This window comes from Theropithecus gelada, chromosome 14 (genome assembly GCF_003255815.1).
Source record: "Theropithecus gelada isolate Dixy chromosome 14, Tgel_1.0, whole genome shotgun sequence".
Lineage (NCBI taxonomy): Eukaryota > Metazoa > Chordata > Mammalia > Primates > Cercopithecidae > Theropithecus > Theropithecus gelada.
The window spans coordinates 18870689-18890163 of NC_037682.1; the positions used below are offsets into that span (position 1 = coordinate 18870689).

General features: G+C 44.7%; 1 protein-coding gene across 3 annotated transcripts in view; it reads left to right on the top strand.

Moving 5' to 3' along the window:
- Nucleotides 1–14563, top strand: part of CKAP5 (cytoskeleton associated protein 5) — a 101791-nt gene extending 87228 nt beyond the window's left edge. For 2 of the 3 annotated variants that reach the window (XM_025355907.1, XM_025355906.1), the window contains 9 exons: nt 2583–2762; nt 4162–4349; nt 4958–5033; nt 6395–6583; nt 6674–6811; nt 7319–7402; nt 7496–7655; nt 13521–13672; nt 13841–14563. In XM_025355907.1, coding sequence (XP_025211692.1) covers nt 2583–2762; nt 4162–4349; nt 4958–5033; nt 6395–6583; nt 6674–6811; nt 7319–7402; nt 7496–7655; nt 13521–13672; nt 13841–14083 — 1410 coding nt within the window. In that variant the 3' untranslated portion in view covers nt 14084–14563. The remainder of the gene's footprint in view (nt 1–2582; nt 2763–4161; nt 4350–4957; nt 5034–6394; nt 6584–6673; nt 6812–7318; nt 7403–7495; nt 7656–13520; nt 13673–13840) is intronic. The other variant, XM_025355908.1, reaches the window with a different exon arrangement.
- Nucleotides 14564–19475: the final 4912 nt, after the last annotated feature.

The following is a 19475-nucleotide window of genomic DNA, read 5'->3' on the forward strand; positions in this document are numbered from 1 at the left end:
GTAAAGACAGGGTTTCTTTTTTTTTTTTTTTTTGAGACGGAGTCTCGCTCTGTCGCCCAGGCTGGAGTGCAGTGGCGCAATCTCGGCTCACTGCAAGCTCCGCCTCCCGGGCTTACGCCATTCTCCTGCCTCAGCCTCCCGAGTAGCTGGGACCACAGGCGCCCGCCACCTCGCCCGGCTAGTTTTTTGTATTTTTTTAGTAGAGACGGGGTTTCACCGTGTTCGCCAGGATGGTCTCGATCTCCTGACCTCGTGATCCACCCGTCTCGGCCTCCCAAAGTGCTGGGATTACAGGCTTGAGCCACCGCGCCCGGCCAAGACAGGGTTTCATCATGTTGACCAGACTGGTCTTAAACTCCTCACCTCAGGTGATCCACCTGCCTTGGCCTCCCAAAGTGCTGAGATTATAGGCGTGAGCCACTGCGTCAGGGTGATAAAAGGAAATTATGTGCTACATTGATGGAATCCAGTGAGAGTTCCACATCACTTTGCTGATATTTCTGATGTTGCATAACCTGAATCATGGGAAACATGTACAAATTAAGGACATTTTATAAAGATTCAAGGTCAAAGCTGGGTGCAGTGACTCACGCCTGTAATCCCAGCACTTTGGGAGGCCAAGGTGGGCAGATCACCTGAGGTCGGGGGTTTGAGACCAGCCTGATCAACATGGAGAAACCCTGTCTCTACTAAAAATACAAAAAACAATAGCTGGGCATGGTGGCGCACGCCTGTAATCTCAGCTACTCGGGAGGCTGAGGCAGGAGGATATCTTGAAACCCGGGAGGTGGAGGTTGCTGTGAGCCAAGATTGCGCCATTGCACTCCAGCCTGGGCAACAAGAACAAAACTTCATCTCCAAAAAAGAGAAAAAAAGAAAAAGATTCAAGGTCCAGAAAGTCAAGGAAACACTGAAGAACTGTCCTACACTATAAAGAGACTGAGAGACATGACAGTCTCTCAGGTAAATGCAGTGCGTGATTCTAGACTGGTCTTTTGCTTTAAAGGACATAATTGAGGTTATTGGAGAAAATGGAATGGGGTCTGAGGATTAGATTGTAGTGACATCAATGTTAATTTCTTGATGTTGATGGTTTTATTGTACTTTTGAAGGAGAATGTCCCTGTTGTTAATAAGTATACCCTAAAGTATCAGGGTCATGGAACATCAGATTGACAACTTTTAAATGATTCAGGATAAAAGAGTTCCTTTACTACCCTTTCAACGTTTCTGTAATGTACTTTTTTTTCACCTTTGCAGATTTTTTGTTTGTATTAATTGTGGAAGAAATTACTGTGGCCACTCTAGAGATAAAATTATATGCAAGGCAAGAGTGAATTCCAGCAATTCTTTTAGGAAGTTGTGGCCAAAATTTATATGAAAGGTACTATGTGCCACTAGGATGATAATGGTGAAGAGGAAGGAAGTCATGGTTTCAGGGTTTCTTTTGGAAGTAGAATCCACAGAACTTGCTAATAGATTGGATATAAACAATGCCTTATTACCATTAGTGACAGCCAGTGCACTGAAACAGAACACTGGACCAATATGTGAGAAAGCTGAGTTTTTGAGTTTGGACCAGTAGTCTGATCTTTCTGAGCCTCACTTTTCATCTGGTAAATGGAGATCGTAATATCAGCCCTGTCTAAAGAGTCTAAAAAGCACTCTTTTTAATAAATTGAACATTTAAACATAAGGATTTTTGTTTTGTTTTGTTTTTGAGATGGAGTCTCGCTCTGTCACCCAGGCTGGAGTTCAGTGTTGTGATCTTGGTTCACTGCAACCTCCGCCTCCTGGGCTCAAGCAGTTCTCCTGCCTCAGCCTCCCGAGTAGCTGGGATTATAGGTGCCTGCCACCACGCCAGGCTAATATTTCTATTTTTGGTAGAGATGGGGTTTCACCACGTTGGCCAGGCTGGTCTCCAACTCCTGACCTCAAGTGACTCGCCTACCTTGGCCTCCCAAAGTGCCAGGATTACAGACGTGAGCCACTGCGCCCAGCCAAACATAAGGATTATTATTCCCTGAATTAGACAATGAGCCTCTTAGAATCGAACCTGTGACTAATTTATCTAATATCTTGCTCAGTAAATATTTGTTGAATGACTGAATCCCTAAGGACTAGTTATTTATATATAAATGGGGCCAGGCGCGGTGGCTCACACCTGTAATCCCAGCACTTTGGGAAGCCGAGGTGAGTGGATCACAAGGTCAGGAGTTTGAGACCAGCCTGGCCAACATGGTGAAACCCTGTCTCTACTTAAAATACAAAAATTAGATGGGCATGGTGGCAGGCGCCTGTAATCCTAGCTACTTAGGAGGCTGAGGCAGGAGAATCACTTGAAACCGGAAGGTGAAGGTTGCAGTAAGCCAAGATTGTGCCACTGCACTCCAACCTGGGCGAAAGAGCAAAATAATAAATGAATAAAATAAGTAAATAAAGTAAATGGGCTTTTTTTTTTTAAGGTAAGACTCTGGAAGTACTTTGCTATTAAATATTCTTACAGAGAAGTTTCATATAGTGTCTTCCTGCTACTTTAGAATATAAAGCTTGAAAAATATATCTTGAAATTTTTGTTATCAGATTGATGAAGTCCTGAGACAGGAAGACAAAGCTGAAGCCATGTCCGGCCATATTGATCAGTTTCTGATAGCCACGTTTATGCAGCTAAGACTCATCTACAACACCCACATGGCAGATGAGAAATTGGAGAAGGATGAGATCATCAAGTTGTATAGCTGTATCATTGGCAACATGATTTCGGTAAGGGCACCTCTGCAGGATTTCAGCTTCCCATCAATCTCTCAGCCTACATAGGTTGAAAAGCCAGAGTCCATGCAGATGTTGCAGTGAGTCCTGTGTCACTTGGTAGAATTTTACATGCGTTGTATAGCAAGTTACTGATGGCCTCCATTGCATGTTTGGCTACACTCCATCCCACCTTACTGTTAGGATATAAAGTAAAATGCTTACAGACTACCTAGCTTCTTCCTGTCAGTTTCTTCATCAGGCATGGCAGGCCATAGCTGCCTTTCCACAGATAAGTATGGTTACATTAAAAATGCTAATTAGCCTGGTTTGATCAGTAGACATTGTATACATGTATTGAAATATCACTCTGTATTCCATAAATTTGTACAGTTATTACATGTTAGCTAAAAATAAAAGGGGAAAAAATTTGTCAATGTTTTACCTTTAGAGCAGATTATAAGGATAATAAAGACATTCTCACTCGGACTTCAATATGCTTTCTTAAATTGGGGCTAAAAGGGTGGACTTAATGATGCCAACTAGCCAGAAATTACAAATTTGGCATAACAATAAATAATTTCACATGTAAAACCAAATACTTTGGCTGGGAGCAGTGGCTCACACCTGTAATCTCAGCACGTTGGGAGGCTGAGGCAGGTGGATCACGAGGTCAGGAGTTCAGGACCAGCTGGCCAAGATGGTGAAACCCCATCTCTACTAAAAATACAAAAAATTAGCCAGGCCTGGTGGCGGGCGCCTGTAGTCCCAGCTACTCGGGAGGTTGAGGCAGAGAATTGCTTGAACCCAGGAGGCAGAGCTTGCAGTGAGCCGAGATCATGCCACTGCACTCCAGTCTGGGTGACAGAGCGAGACTCCGTCTCAGAAAAAAAAACAAAAACAAACTTTTACAATTAGAAAGAAGCACACTGATTAATTTTGCCTATTACTAGAGGCTTGGGGGAGTGTGGTGATTTTGTTTTTTCGTTAATATTCTAAATTTTAAAAACCACAACATAGCCGGGCGCAGTGGCTCGCGCCTGTAATCCCAGCACTTTGGGAGGCTGAGGCAGGTGGATCACGAGGTCAGGAGATCAAGACCATCCTGGCTAACACGGTGAAACCCCGTCTCTACTAAAAAAAAAAATACAAAAAATTAGCTGGGCATGGTGGCGGGCGCCTGTAGTCCCAGCTACTCGGGAGGCTGAGGCAGGAGAATGGCGTGAACCAGGGAGGCGGAGCTTCCAGTGAGCCAAAATCACGCCACTGCACTCCAGCCTGGGCAACAGAGGAGACTCCGTCTCAAAAAAAACACAACATAATTGAATGTTTACCAGAATATGCCACCCACATTTCTATTCTTCACTCTCTATATTGAGTTTTACACCTCCCTGACACAAGTATGTCTGGATAGCTGTTTCAGATAGAGAGCCTTGCCCGGGAGGCATCCACTGGAGTACTAAAAGACCTAATGCATGGCCTTATCACCTTAATGCTGGATTCTCGGATTGAAGATCTTGAGGAAGGACAACAGGTCATCCGCTCTGTGAACCTCTTGGTGGTGAAGGTTCTGGAGAAGTCGGACCAGACCAACATCCTGAGGTATATCTGTACTCTCAGTCAATAGAGCCTGGGGCATCCTCTCTTTTGTGTACGCTTAGAAACCATCATAGTCAACTTCCTAGGCAAGCTAACAATCATAAATCAACTTCCTAGGCACGCTTAAAGTTATAACTGATATAACTACATCAGTAGTTATAACTGATATAACTACATCAGTTATAACTTTAAGCGTGCCTAGGAAGTTGATTTATTACTCTTCATCGTGGACCAAAGGTATTTTAGCCTGAGACCATGGCTAAAACTAGTAAATACTTAGCCAGCCAATATCATGCATTTTCTAGAATAGGACTGTAAAGTTTGTCGGTTACATTTTTCTTGTACATTTCAGGTACCTTTTATTCTTTCTCAGCTACCAATGACAATGAAAAATAGAGTCACAAACCTTACACTTACCAAGTGGTGACTTAAAAGGCTTAAACGATGTTTATTTTCTTAACTGAACATCAGGTAGTCCAAGACAATTCCTGATCCATGACCTCTCAATTTATTAGATGAATAGAGTAGTCTCACTTGACCTTTCAACTACTGAATTTTAATTGGAATGCAGGTTTGAAACTTAATGCTGTTGTGTTGGATTTTTCTTCCAGTGCCCTACTTGTTTTGCTCCAAGACAGCCTGCTAGCAACAGCCAGTTCTCCCAAATTCTCAGAGCTTGTTATGAAGGTGAAGTTGAAATGATTTGATCTCTTTTCTTTCAAAGATGCAATCACTTTGTTAAAAGTATGGGGAAAGAGGAATTGGAGCTAAGAAAGCCATAGGCTCATATCAACCAAGTCATACCTGAAAATATATTTTTCATAATAAAAATATTAATAATTTTTTGAAAATTTAGCCAGGTGCAGTGGCATGCACCTATAGTAACAGCTACTCAGGAGGCTGAGGTGAGGAGATTACTTGAACCCAGGAGTGAGCTTGATCATACCACTACACTCCAGCCTTGGCAACAGTGAGACCTAATCTCTAAAATACATATATGTTTATGGTTTTTATATATATATGTATGTATTTTATATATATGTATATGTATTATATATGTATAAATTATACATACACACACACACATATATATATGAATTGGTCTTCAGTTTTTCCCTTCCTACAATTTGTATTCTAAGTTCAGGCCTAAACAGTTCGTGGCCTCAAACAGTGAAAGGGAGGAGGTATTTTGTAAATATTCTACTAATTCTCTGAGGATCAAAAGGAAAGAAGTTTGAAACAGATTTCATTTATTTTGGGGAAAAAGATATGTAGAGCCCTATGATATTTGGCCTCTTTTGTGAAAGAGACCAAATGAACATATTTATAACATTGTAATGTTATTACACTGAATTAGTATCAGATATTTTGTCCCCTTGCATTAGATTTGGTTAAGCAACATGAACCACTTTACTCTCAGGAACCAAGGAAACCCAAGAGAGAATTTCCACCAGGTTAAATGATGGCCCCTAGCTCTGGGGAGTGGGAAGGAGTGGAGATGGGTGATTAGATATGAATGACTGGACACACTTCAGCTGGTGTCATGACAGAAGTGATTTAAAATTTTCATGTTGGCCGGGCGCGGTGGCTCAAGCCTGTAATCCCAGCACTTTGGGAGGCCGAGACGGGCGGATCACGAGGTCAGGAGATCGAGACCATCCTGGCTAACACGGTGAAACCCCGTCTCTACTAAAAAATACAAAAAACTAGCCGGGCGAGGTGGCGGGCGCCTGTAGTCCCAGCTACTCCGGAGGCTGAGGCAGGAGAATGGCGTGAACCCGGGAGGCGGAGCTTGCAGTGAGCTGAGATCCGGCCACTGCACTCCAGCCTGGGTGACAGAGCGAGACTCCGTCTCAAAAAAAATAAATAAAATAAAATAAAATAAAATTTTCATGTTTTAGCAGCTGAACTTGAAAGATATGATGTGCCACATTTATAGCCCTGGCCATCTTTTAGAAGTGAGCCCAGAGCTTAGGGAATATGAATGGTGACAAATTATCCTCATTCTTCAGTCACTCCTTCTAACTCTTTTATTCTTTTTTCAATAGTGTCTCTGGAGAATGGTTCGACTATTGCCTGATACCATCAATAGCATTAACCTAGACAGAATTCTTCTAGATATCCACATTTTCATGAAGGTCTTCCCCAAAGAGAAACTGAAGCAATGCAAAAGTGAATTTCCCATAAGGACCCTAAAGACCCTGCTACACACCTTATGCAAATTAAAAGGGCCCAAGGTGAGTAAGAATCGCAACTGGTCTCTGAGGGAGCTTGAGAGAAAATCATAGAAATGGCAATGCTATCAGTTGTGCATGTGTCTCCCTCAGATCCTGGACCACCTAACGATGATCGACAACAAAAACGAGTCTGAGCTGGAGGCCCATCTCTGCCGGATGATGAAGCACAGTATGGACCAGACTGGGAGCAAGTCTGATAAGGAAACAGAAAAGGGAGCATCTCGAATAGTGAGTGGCCTGACTTGAAAGATTGAGGGAAATGAGGCTATACCGGAAGTGATCTTATCTGAGGTGTAGGTCACCAGGATACCTTTTCCGAAGGTCCAAGGTGAAGGCTCACAGACTGGTCCAGTCAGTCTCCTGCTGTGGTGCAGTAACCATTTCCACCTTGAAATTTTAAAATCTAAACTAAATATAACCATGTGTTTTTTGGTCCCCAAGAAAGATGCCTAAGGCATTGGTCACCAGATAAATAGCTAGCTCTACTCAACCTGGAAAGAATGTGTCAGTTCCTTCTGCATCAAGTTGAGGTGGAAATCTGAGACTGGAGGCACTCAGTAACCCAGAATGTTAGTGCTTCTGCTGTAAGACCTGCATCATTGGTGCATCTGTTATCTGTAGGAACATACCAATAAGGCCCAGATTTTGAGATATTTTCTGTTCATATCCAACCATCAGTTCCTAATTAATAACTCAAGTCTAACCAGTTCTTCCTTATGTCTTTCAACTTTTCAGGATGAAAAATCATCAAAGGCCAAAGTGAATGATTTCTTAGCTGAGATTTTTAAGAAGATTGGCTCTAAAGAAAACACTAAAGAGGTGAGAGTGAAAGGGTTAATCTGAATAGGGGTCGCTTTATGGTAAAGGGACACTGACACTCATCTCCCCCTCTTCCCTCTTCCTGTTCACCAGGGGCTAGCAGAGTTATATGAATATAAGAAGAAATACTCAGATGCTGACATTGAACCATTTCTGAAAAATTCCTCACAGTTCTTCCAGAGCTATGTCGAAAGAGGCCTTCGGGTGATTGAGATGGAGAGGGAGGGCAAAGGTCGCATTTCCACTTCAACAGGTATGATTTCCTTTTATAGCTCCAGGAATAAGCTCAAAATAGCTCCTAGCTCAGGAACCTGAAGTTTTGGTTGGTTTAAATTCATATCCATGAACCTCAATACTTAATGGTCACCAAATGATCTTCCCATTGCTATATCCAGTAGTCAATTCTTAGCCACCTGAATTGACCCATCATCAGTATTTCACAATGGTAAATTGTTCCCTGCCCTTGAGACAGCTTCTTCACTTCACTTCCAGTTCTCCATGCTGTCTTGTTTTCCTCCAGTCTCACTGGCTATTCCTTCTTGGCCTTTGACTGATTCTTGCTCACTCGCTCACCTCTTTTTTTTTTTTTTTTTTTTTTTTTGAGACGGAGTTTTGCTCTTGTTGCCCGGGCTGGAGTGCAATGGCACAATCTCGGGTTCAAGCGATTATCCTGCCTCAGCCTCCCGAGTAGCTGAGATTACAGGCATGCGCCACCATGCCCGGCTAATTTTTTGTATTTTTAGTAAAGACAGGGTTTCTCCATCCTGGCTAACACGGTGAAACCCCGTCTCTACTAAAAATACAAAAATTAGCCGGGCGTGGTGGCGGGCGCCTATAATCCCAACTACTCAGGAGGCTGAGGCAGGAGAATGGTGTGAACCCAGGAGGCAGAAGTTGCAGTGAACCGAGATCACACCGCTGCACTCCAGCCTGGGGGACAGAGCGAGACTCCATCTCCAAAAAAAAAAAAAGACAGGGTTTCTCCATGTTAGTCAGGCTGGTCTGGAACTCCCGACCTCAGGTAATCTGCCTGCCTTGGCCAGAGTGCTGAGATTATAGGCATGAGCCACCACACCCGGCCTCACTCTGACCTTTTAATGTGGACATCCCCCAGGGTTCAGTCTATGGTTGTCTTCTCTCTTTCTTATTTCCTTAATGAATTCATCTACTTCACTACTTTAAATAACATTTAAATCTCCAGCTTAGACCTCCTTCCTGATTTCCAAACTGCTATATCCTACATGATATCTCCACCTGGGTTTCAAATAGACATTGTTTCTTTTTTTTTTTTTTTGAGACAGAGTCTTACTCTGTCGCCCAGCAGGCTGGGGTGCAGTGGTGTAATCTTGGCTCACTGCAACCTCTGCCTCCCAGGTTCAAGTGATTCTCATGCCTCAGTCTGTTGAGTAGCTGGGACCACAGGCAGCTGCCACCACACCCAGCTAATGTGTGTATTTTTGATGGAGATGGGGTTTTGCCATGTTGGCCAGTCTCAAAAGCAAACAACAAAAAAAACTAAAGTCCTGATCATCCTGTAAGCCTGATCCATTTACTTTTGTTTTGTTTTGTTGTTTTTGTTTTGTTTTGTTGTTTTTGTTTTGTTTTGAGACACTCTCGTTCTGTTGCCCGGGCTGGAGTGCAGTGGTGTGATCTAGGCTCACTACAACCTCCGCCTCTCGGGTTTAAGCAATTCTCCTGCCTTAGCCTCCCAAGTAGCTGGGACTACAGGCGCCTGCCACCACGCCCAGCTAATTTTTTGTGTTTTTAGTAGAGACAGGGTTTCACCATGTTGGCCAGGCTGGTCTCGATCTCCTGACCTCGTGATCCACCCACCTTGGCCTCCCAAAGTGCTGGGATTACAGGCGTGAGCCATCGCACCCAGCCGATCCATTTACATTCTTCTCCATCTTGGTTGACATCAACTTTATCCTTCGAGTTTGTTCAGATCCAAAGCTTTTGAGTCTTCTCTTCTGTCAGGAAATTTTCATCCACACTTCTCCTCACCTTCACTGCTACCACCTTGGCGTGGTGTGTTCTCTCTCATCTGTGTTATTGTCCTATCTTCCTACTTGATCTCCCTGCTTCCACCCTGCCTCCCTCTATTCTTTCCTACACATAGCATCAAAATGACTCTAATGAAACATTTTCCAGAGGCTCTCCCTTTCACTCAGCAAAAGCAAAAAGTCCTTTAAAGGTCTCTGAGGTCCTGTGTTTATAGGACCTGCCAGTGCCTCTAGTACCTCATCCCCTAGTCCTCTTCCTGTTGTTTCACTCCAGCCCCACCAGCCCCCTTATTTCTTTTTGAGTCAGGGTCTCGCTCTCTCACTCAGTCTGGAGTGCAGTGGCGTGATCATGGCTCACTGGGTTCAAGCAGTCCTCCCACCTCAGCCTCCCGAGTAGCTGGAGCTACAGGTGCATGCCACCATGCCTGGCTAATTTTTGTATTTTTTGTAGAGACGGGATTTCTCCTTGTTGCCCAGGCTGCTCTCTAACTCCTGGGCTCAAGTGATCCACCCACCTTGGCCTCCCAAAGTTCTGGGATTTCAGGTGTGAGCCACCATGCCTGGCCTCCCCCAGTTGTTTCTGGAACACACCAGTCATGTGTCTTCTTAGGGCCTTTGCACTGGCTATTTCTTACATATAAATGCTCCTCCTAAGATGGCTTTGTTGCCTAGCTCCCTTTCCTTTTTCACATCTTTGTTCAAATACCATCTTAGTAAAACCTTTTTTTTTTTTTTTTTTTGAGATGGAGTCTTGCCCTCTCGCCCAGGCTGGAATGCTGTGGCACGATCTTGGCTCACTGCAGCCTCCGCCTCCCAGGTTTAAGAGATTCTCTTGCCTCAGCCTCCCGAGTAGCTGGGATTATAGACATGCACCTCCATGCCCAGCTAAGTTTTGTAGTTTTAGTAGAGGCAGGGTTTCACCATATTGGCCAGACTGGTCTCCAACTCCTGACCTCAGTTGATCTGCCCGCCTTGGCCTCCCAAAGTACTGGGATTACAGGCATGAGCCACCGTGCCTGGCCAGTAAAACCTTATTGTTTAAAACTTGCAACCTATCCCTCACCTCACCACAGCACTTACACCTCTAACATACTACATAATGTAGTATTTATTAGGTTAATTGTTCAGGATCTGTGTCTAGTCATGCATATCAATATTTTGGCCAATGACGGACTGCATATATGATGGTGGTCCCATAAGATTATTTATTTGAGACAGGGTCTCACTCTGTCATGCAGGCTGGAGTGCAGTGACGATCTCGGCTCACTGCAACCTCCATCTCCTAGGTTCAAATGATTCTTTTGCCTTGGCCTCCCGAGTAGCTGGACAGTTGCATGCCACCACACCCAGCTAATTTTTTGGTTTTTTTTGAGACAGAGTCTTGCTCTGTCACCCAGGCTGGAGTGCAGTGGTGCGATCTCGGCTCACTGCAAGCTCCGCCTTCCGGGTTCACGCCATTCTCCTGCCTCAGCCTCCCAAGTAGCTGGGACTACAGGCACCCGCCAACATGCCCAGCTAATTTTTTTGTATTTTTAGTAGAGACGGGGTTTCACCGTGGTCTCGATCTCCTGACCTCGTGATCCACCCGCCTCGGCCTCCCAAAGTGCTAGGATTACAGGCGTGAGCCACCGTGCCCGGCCTTTTGTGTGTATTTTTAGTGGAGACAGGGTTTCACCATGTTGACCCAGCTGGTCTTGAATTCCAGGTCTTCCTGATCTCAAGTGATCCCCCCGCCTCAGCCTCCCAAAGTCCTAGGATTACAAGTGTGAGCCACCATGCCCAGCCAGTCCCATAAGATTATAATGGAGCTGAAAAATTCCTATCACCTGATGATACCGTAGCTGTCATAATGTCGTAGCACAATTATTTTTGTATAAGTCTAGTGTAGCCTAAGTGTACAGTGTTTATAAAGTTGACAGTAGTGTCCCAGGGTTTCACCTTCACACACCACTCACTCACCCAGAGCAACTTCCAGTCCTGCAAGCTCTATTCCTGGTAAATGCCCTATACGGGTGTACCATTTATCTTTTATACGGCATTCTCATTGTACCCTCTCTGTTTAGATACATACTTAACATTGTGTTAAAATTACCTACACTATTCAGTATGGTAACAAGCTATACAGGCTTGTAGCCTAGATGTGTGGCAGGTTATACCAACTAGGTGTTCGCATAACTATGAAATTACCTAACAAATGCATTTCTCAGAACGTGTCCTTGCCCTTAAGCCACATGATGTTATTCGTTAAATGATATGAATGAATGCAGTAACTAAGTTTAAGCTGAAATGTTACTGCCCCCACAGTGAGAAAGTCCCTGTTTGAGAATTACTGCTCACAGGATCTAGAGACAAACGGAAGACTTAGGAGGTTTCAGTTATAGAAAATAACTATCATGAGCCTTAAACCAAGACAAGAAAGACCCAACTGCAAAAGTGCCCTCTCATCAGTGCTGTGCTTAGTTCTTTCCGAGTTTAGTGACATTCACCTGCTCTTATATTTGAGAATGTGTTTGCCTGTCAAAGCATGTCATGTCTCTTTGTGGTTTTCAGACCCTGATCATATCTACTCTCAGCCTGTATCTTGCTGGGCTGAAGCTTCAGTTAATTTTGTTCTCTTAAACAGGAGTTCTTGTTTTTGACACCTTAAATTACGCCTTTCCAAGACTTTACAAGTCTTTTTATTTTTTGAGATGGGGTCTCTTTGTTTTTGTGGGGTTTTTTTGAGACAGGGTCTCTGTCACCCAGGCTAGAGTGCAGTGGTGCGATCTAGGCTCACTGCAGCTTCTGCCTCCTGGGTTCAAGTGATTCTCTTGCCTTGGCCTCCCCAGTAGCTAGGATTACAGGTGTGAGCCACCATCCCCAGCTAATTTTTGAATTTTTTTTAGAGACAGGGTTTCACCATGTTGGCCAGGCTGGTCTTGAACCCCTGACCTCTAAGTGATCCACCTGCCTCGGTCTCCCAAAGTGCTGGGATTACAGGCGTGAGCCACTGCGCCTGGCCAGGGTCTTGTTTTGTTGCCCCGGCTGGTCTTTAATGAAAAAGACCTCTAAGGAGTTGAAGTATGGTGCGCAAAATGTCAAACAGTATGCCACATGTAAACATACCATGGTTTGATCAGGGCAGGCATTCTATCCTCATTTCCAAAGCCCTTTTTGGGGATGTTCGACGTGTGATAATTTTCGCCTAAACAGCACATTTGCAACCTAAGCATGTATTCCCACTGATTATTAAATTGATTTTGTGCCTTAGAGTATTCAGACATCTCTTATTGTTGGCTTTTACATAGTTCTTCATTCATTTTTCACCCCCTCAGAGGATTGTCCTCATCTTTACATTAAAGGAGTCCTTTTTCCCTGGAGTAACCTGTTCTACCTTTCTGTTTACCATAAGGCAGTGTTTCCTCCCAGTACCTTACCTTTGGGGCCTGTGGAATGCATTTGCATTGATACCAAGTGAAATATTTTAAAGGCCTGTGTTGTATCGTTGTTCATTCAGAAATTTAGGAAGTGTAATGGATTTTTTCTTGTTTTGGTTTTCCTCTCTCCTGCCAGATATTGATCTTAGTGGTAGGTTACAGACACTCCAGTTCTACGCCCTCTTTAGATAATTGTTGGACACCTCCTTCTCTTCCCCATGAATACCCCATAGCCTTGGACACCTTGCTTCCTTCACAGGTTCAAATGAGTGTCTCCTATGTGACATTGGTCCAAACTTAATCTAATTCTTCCAAACATTTAAGGTCCTCTGGTTTTTCAGTTGGGCAATTACAGTATCCTCAGGAGTAGCTTCAGCTTTTTGGATTGCCCAAGTCACCCCTGGGATTACTGGAGTATAATCCCCTGCATAACCCAGGACGCAGATGGATGGCCCAATTTACATTCTGCCTTTCCGTATCAATTTTTTATGTTCTCAAGAAGCTTATATTGTATAGTTCAGAGCATCCTTATCACCAACTCCAGGTAGATTCTTGTGGAATTTTTAGTTTTCAAGTATAGTAACAATATTCAAGCCCCAGGAAATTCTTAATTGTTCTTTTTGGTGGGAGATTAACCAAGGCACTTTAGAAGGGGGATATGTGGATATCTGAATATTCTTTCTACCTTTTCCTCTCTAGGCATCTCCCCTCAGATGGAGGTCACATGTGTGCCCACACCCACAAGCACAGTGTCCTCCATAGGTAACACAAATGGGGAAGAAGTGGGGCCATCTGTCTACCTGGAAAGGCTAAAGATCCTCCGACAGCGATGTGGTCTGGACAACACAAAGGTACTATTCCTTTTCTTCTGTGCAGCTCAGGGAGGGTAGTCACAAGCAGGTCCGAGGCAGGCTGGCCCACAGAGAAGTGTAAAGCTTAGACTTGCTGTATGTGGTTCTGGAGCTGCATCTTGACCTGCTTGACCTGACCTTAGACAATCTCTCTCCTTCTCTCAATAGCAAGATGACCGACCTCCTTTGACCTCTTTGCTCTCCAAACCAGCAGTTCCTACTGTTGCCTCTTCCACAGACATGCTCCACAGCAAACTCTCTCAACTCCGGGAGTCTCGGGAGCAGCACCAGCATTCAGACCTGGATTCTAACCAGACTCACTCTTCAGGAACTGTGACCTCCTCCTCCTCCACAGCTAACATAGACGACTTGAAAAAAAGACTGGAGAGAATAAAGAGCAGTCGCAAATGAAGCTGCCCCATTCCCCTGGCACCCTGCAGCTTTAGTTTACTAAACTAGAAGTCCTCATAGTTTAAAGTGGCCTCAGCAGGCCTAGTGTATACAGACTGGTTGTACGTATCATGCCGTGGAGCTGGGGGAGGAGTCGTTGTGGCACAAGTACTTGTACATACTCTGCTTCTCTTCGTCAGCGTCCCGCTGCTCTAGAAGACTGTCCGTGGATGAGTTTAGTGTACAGACTTGTAAACAGCTGCCCCCTTTGCTCAGTCTAGTTCCCAGATCCTTTTCTTTTTAATTGCTCATTTGTAAAATTGTCCTAATCTTTCCTAGCTTTCTAATAGTTAATATTAGAAACTCTTTAATAGTTTTCCTTTCAGTTTGTGAGCTCTTCTCTGTCGCCCTGAAGGGTCACTATATTCTGTATGAATGCATGGCATGATACAACTAATTTAAGAGTCTTTTATAAATAAAGTTTGCATTAACTATACCTGACTCCCAAGATGCTCCATATCATGGAGTGTTGGGCAGCAATTTTTTAACTTCTTTTGGTACCAGCTGGGTATTCAGCCAGTTAGGGAAAGGTTCATTACTGCTTACAGAGCTTCCCTTTTTCTTGGCTCACATACTTGAAGCTGTCTTTTATTCCTTTGGAATGGAAGGAACTCTCCTTTCCTGCTCTCCACATGCAGCTCCTAGGGAGCAGAAAAATCTGATCCTTCCTTGTTTTGAGATTTTGGTCATGATTTCCCTCTGCTCATCACCAGTCGTTTGAAGGAGCTCTTGGGCATCCTACCACTTTGCTGACCAAAAGCACACAAGATTGCGCCGAGATTGGCTGGGCTTCAGTGGTTCTCACACTACAACTAGATTTGTGTTCATTTGACTCATGGAGTTTGGGACAGCTTAGTGGTTTCCTGCTTGGTTATATGAGTCTCTTTTGGTCCAGGCTAATAGTTGCTTCACGTTCAGTCAGAGTAAGGATGAGAAAGTGAGCTGAGTATTCACCTCTGGAATAAATTCCACAAGACCTCCCTCCACAGTCAGAAAAACTCTTCAGGATGAAAAGGTTCTGGATTGAGGAGGAGATTTTGGGCAGTTGTAAAGTTCAAAGGAACTTGTCTGTTGTAGCCCACCTTCAACTCAATTGATGTCTAAGAAATGAAAGACTGATGGAAGATTAATCCTGTAAAGGTTCCAGTCATCGTTTTCAGGTGACCCTGGAGCCTCCCGAAATTAAACTTATCTCTCCTTTATAGTGGGAACATGGGAGTGGGTATTTGTTCACCCAAATACCCGGAGTGGGTATTTGGAGGCATTTGCTTCTATAGTAGAAAGACATATTTAGAAAGAATGGCTACAAAGGCTGGGCCTGGTGGCTCACTCATATAACCTTAGCATTTTGGGAGGCTGAGGTGGGTGGATCACTTGAGCCGAGGAGTTCAAGACCAGCATGGGCAACACGGCTCTACCAAAAAAAAAACAAAAATTAGCTGGGTATAGTGGCTCAAGCCTGTAGTCCCAGCTACTTGGGAGGCTGAGGTGGGAGGATCATCTGAGCCCAGGAGGTCAAGGCTGCAGTGAGCCATGATCACTCCACTGCACTCCAGCCTGGGCAACAGAGCGAGACCCTGTCTCAGAGGAGGGGAAAAAAAAAAAGAGTGGCTGTACTCCGGTCTGGAATTAGCACAGCTGACTTGAAAAACCCAAGTACCTAGAGCTTACAACACTGACTGCTATGTTGGAAGAAAATAGACTTACAAGAATGTGTGTTCTTGGCCGGGCGCGGTGGCTCAAGCCTGTAATCCCAGCACTTTGGGAGGCCGAGGCGGGTGGATCACAAGGTCAGGAGATCGAGACTATCCTGGCTAACATGGTGAAACCCCATCTCTACTAAAAATACAAAAAAAAAACTAGCCGGGCGCGGTAGCGGGCGCCTTTAGTCCCAGCTACTTGGGAGGCTGAGGCGGGAGAATGGCGTGAACCCGGGGGGCGGAGCTTGCAGTGAGCCGAGATCAGGCCACTGCACTCTAGCCTGGGAGACACAGTGAGACTCCGTCTCAAAAAAAAAAAAAAAAAAAAAAAAATGTGTGTTCTTGTTTAAAAAGCAGGTCCTGCATGTTACAGGCAATTCTGAATCCCTTCCCCCTTGATCGAGATGATGCCCTGGGCTGCCACATCCTGCAAGCTCACTACCTTTCGGTCAACCAGAACCAAAGAATGAGGCCAAGGAACTCTGTCCTACTTGTTTTCTGATGTGTTGAAAAATGAGGAGAAAAGAAAATGTTAAGGGGAGGGTGCTAAAGATCCCTATCTCAGGTCCCTTCCCCTGAAAACCACATTAGAAGATCCTAGGCCAGGTACTGTAGCCACAGGATTTTCCTGCTCCACGCCACTATCCTGTGCCTAAGGCAGACATTGATCTTCATTCTTTCCCTGAGCTCATGCATGAGACTTGTCAAGACGGAGCCATGCTCCATCCTTGTGACCACTGCCCACAGTAACCATGAAGAATGTGCTCTGAAAGGGTATCTTTGAAGTTCTATGATTTTTTTTTGTTTGTTTTTTTGAAAGGGATTCTTGCTGTGTCGCTCAGGCTGGATGGCATGCAGTGGCGTGCCTCTCTCCTCACTACAACCTCCACCTCCTGAGTTCAACCAATTCTCCTGCCTCAGCCTCTCAAGAAGCTGGGAAGCTGCGATTACAGGTGCCCACCACCACACCTGGCTAGTTTCTGTGTTTTTAGCAGAGACAGGGTTTCACCATGTTGGCCAGGCTGGTCTCCAACTCCTGATCTCAGATGATCCACCAGCCTCAGCCTCCCAAAGTGGTGCAATTATAGGCGTAAGCCACCACGCCCAGCCTATGACTCCTAACTTAAATTTGAGGTCTCATTTCTTGGAAAAATAAATTGCTCCAGCTGGGAACTGCTGGGTGAGGAAACATTCCAGAAAGCAACTACCCCACTGATGGGCTATTTCCAGGGCCCAAGAGAGGGAGGAGGTAAGCAGCAGAGGAACTTTCAACAGCTAGGCCCAATGCCCGGTCTAGTTCCCAGGCAATAGTGAGAATACGAGTGGTGGTAATTCACAGAGAGCTTACTAGGCACTAGGCATTGTGCTAAGGACACCATGTAAGTTCTTTCATTTAATCCTCATAACCGTATGAGGCAAGTAATGTCATTATATATACCTTTTAATATACAAGTGGCCCTCCAGATCTGTGGGTTTTGCATCTGCAGATTCAGCTGACTGCAGATTGAAAATATTTGTGGGGAAAGAAAACAATAATAATAATACAATTAAAAATAATACAAATTTTAAAATAATACAGTATAACAACTATTTACATAGCATTTATGTTCTATTGGGTATAAGTCATCTAGGGATGATTTGAAGTATATGGGAAGGCTGGGCAGGGTGGCTCACGCCTGTAATGCCAGCACTTTGGGAGGCCCAGACGGGTGGATAACCTGAGGTCAGGAGTTTGAGACCAGCCTGACCAACATGGTGAAACCCTGTCTCTACTAAAAATACAAAAATTAGCCTGGCGTGGTGGCGGGCGCCTGTAATCCCAGCTACTCGGGAGGCTGAGGCAGGAGAATCACTTGAACCCAAGAGGCAGAGATTGCAGTGAGCTGAGACTGCGCCATTGCACTACAGCCTGGGCAACAAGAGCGAAATTCCAACTCAAAAAGATAAAAATAAATTTTAAAAATGAAGTATATGACAGGATGTGCATAGATTGTATATAAACTCTGCCATTTTATATACGAGATTTGAGCATCTATAGATTTTGGTATGCATGGTAGGTTCTGGAGTCTATCCCCCATGGATACCACAGGATGACTGCATGAAGAAACTGAGGCCCAGGGAGGTCAGGTGACTTGACCATGATTTTCTCTCTTAATGTTGGAACCAGAATATGAGCCCAGGCCGTCTGATGGTGGGGACTATGCTCCTAACTACTGTATCCCACAATACTGTCAAAGTTTTCTTTTTGTTGTTGTTGTTGTTTTGAAATGGAGTTTTGCTCTCACCCAGCACAGATCTGATTTTTATTTTTATTTATTTATTTATTTTTTGAGATGGAGTCTCACTCTGTCGCCAGGCTGGAGTGCAGCAGCGTGATCTTGGCTCACTGCAACCTCCACCTCCCGGGTTCAGGTGATTCTCCTGCCTCAGTCTCCTGAGTAGCTGGGACCACAGGCATGGGCCACCACACCCAGCTAATTTTTTTATTTTTAGTAGAGCTGGGGTTTCACCATGTTGGCCAAGATGGTCTCTATCTCTTGACTTCGTGATCTGTCTGCATCAGCCTCAGCCTCAGCCTCCCAAAGTGCTGGGATTACAGGTGTGAGCCATATCCAGCCAGATCTGATTTTTTTTTTTTCTTTTTGAGATAAGAGTCTCGCTCATGTCGCCCAGGCTGGAGTGCAATGGTGCAATCTTGTCTCACTGCAAGCTCCACCTCCCAGGTTCATGCCATTCTCCTGCCTCAGCCTCCCGAGTAGCTGGGACTACAGGCATCCGCCACCACACCCGGCTAATTTTTTGTGTTTTTAGTAGAGACAGGGTTTCACCGTGTTAGCCAGGATGGTCTACGATCTCCTGACCTCGTGATCCGTCCACCTCGGCCTCCTAAAGTACCAGCATGAGCTACCGCACCCGGCCCTGAGTTTTATAAACAGAGTTTCACTGTCACCCAGGCTACAGTGCAAGTGCAGTGATATGATCATGGCTCACTGCAGCCTCAACCTCCCGGACTCAAGTGATCCTCCCAAGTAACCTTGACTACAGGCACATGCCACCACGCCCAGCTAATTTTATTTTTTGGGGTCTCACCACATTGCCCAGACTGATCTCACATTCCTAGCCTCAACTTTAGTCTCCTAAATTGCTGAGATTACAGGTGTGAGCTACCATGCCGTACCTGATCTGACATCATTTTAAATGATATGAGGGAAGATGTAGGGAGTTAAAAAAGCACCGGCCTCATTCAATATTTTCTATATTTGAAGTCCTACTTTGACCTTTCTTAGCCATGTGACTTTAGACAAGGTACTTCTCCAAATCTCAGTTTACTCACCTACCTCTTATCAGGATTAAATGAGATAATCCGTTAAAGCCCAGAGGGTGGAATATCTTAAATGCCTATAAATTCAACCTGCCATCTTTCCTCTCACCTGGCCCTGCTCTGAAGATGGTGGATTCTTTTGGGACAGGATCTCACTCTGTCACCCAGGCTGGAGTGCTGGGCTCAAGCAGTCCTCCCATTTCAGCCTCCCGAGTGCTGGGACTACCGGTGTGCACCAGGTGGTGGATTCTCAAGTCTTCTTTATCCAGCAGTATCACTGGCTCTTCCTGAGCCCAGAGAGCTGCCCATGAATAGCACTGGGAGCACTGAA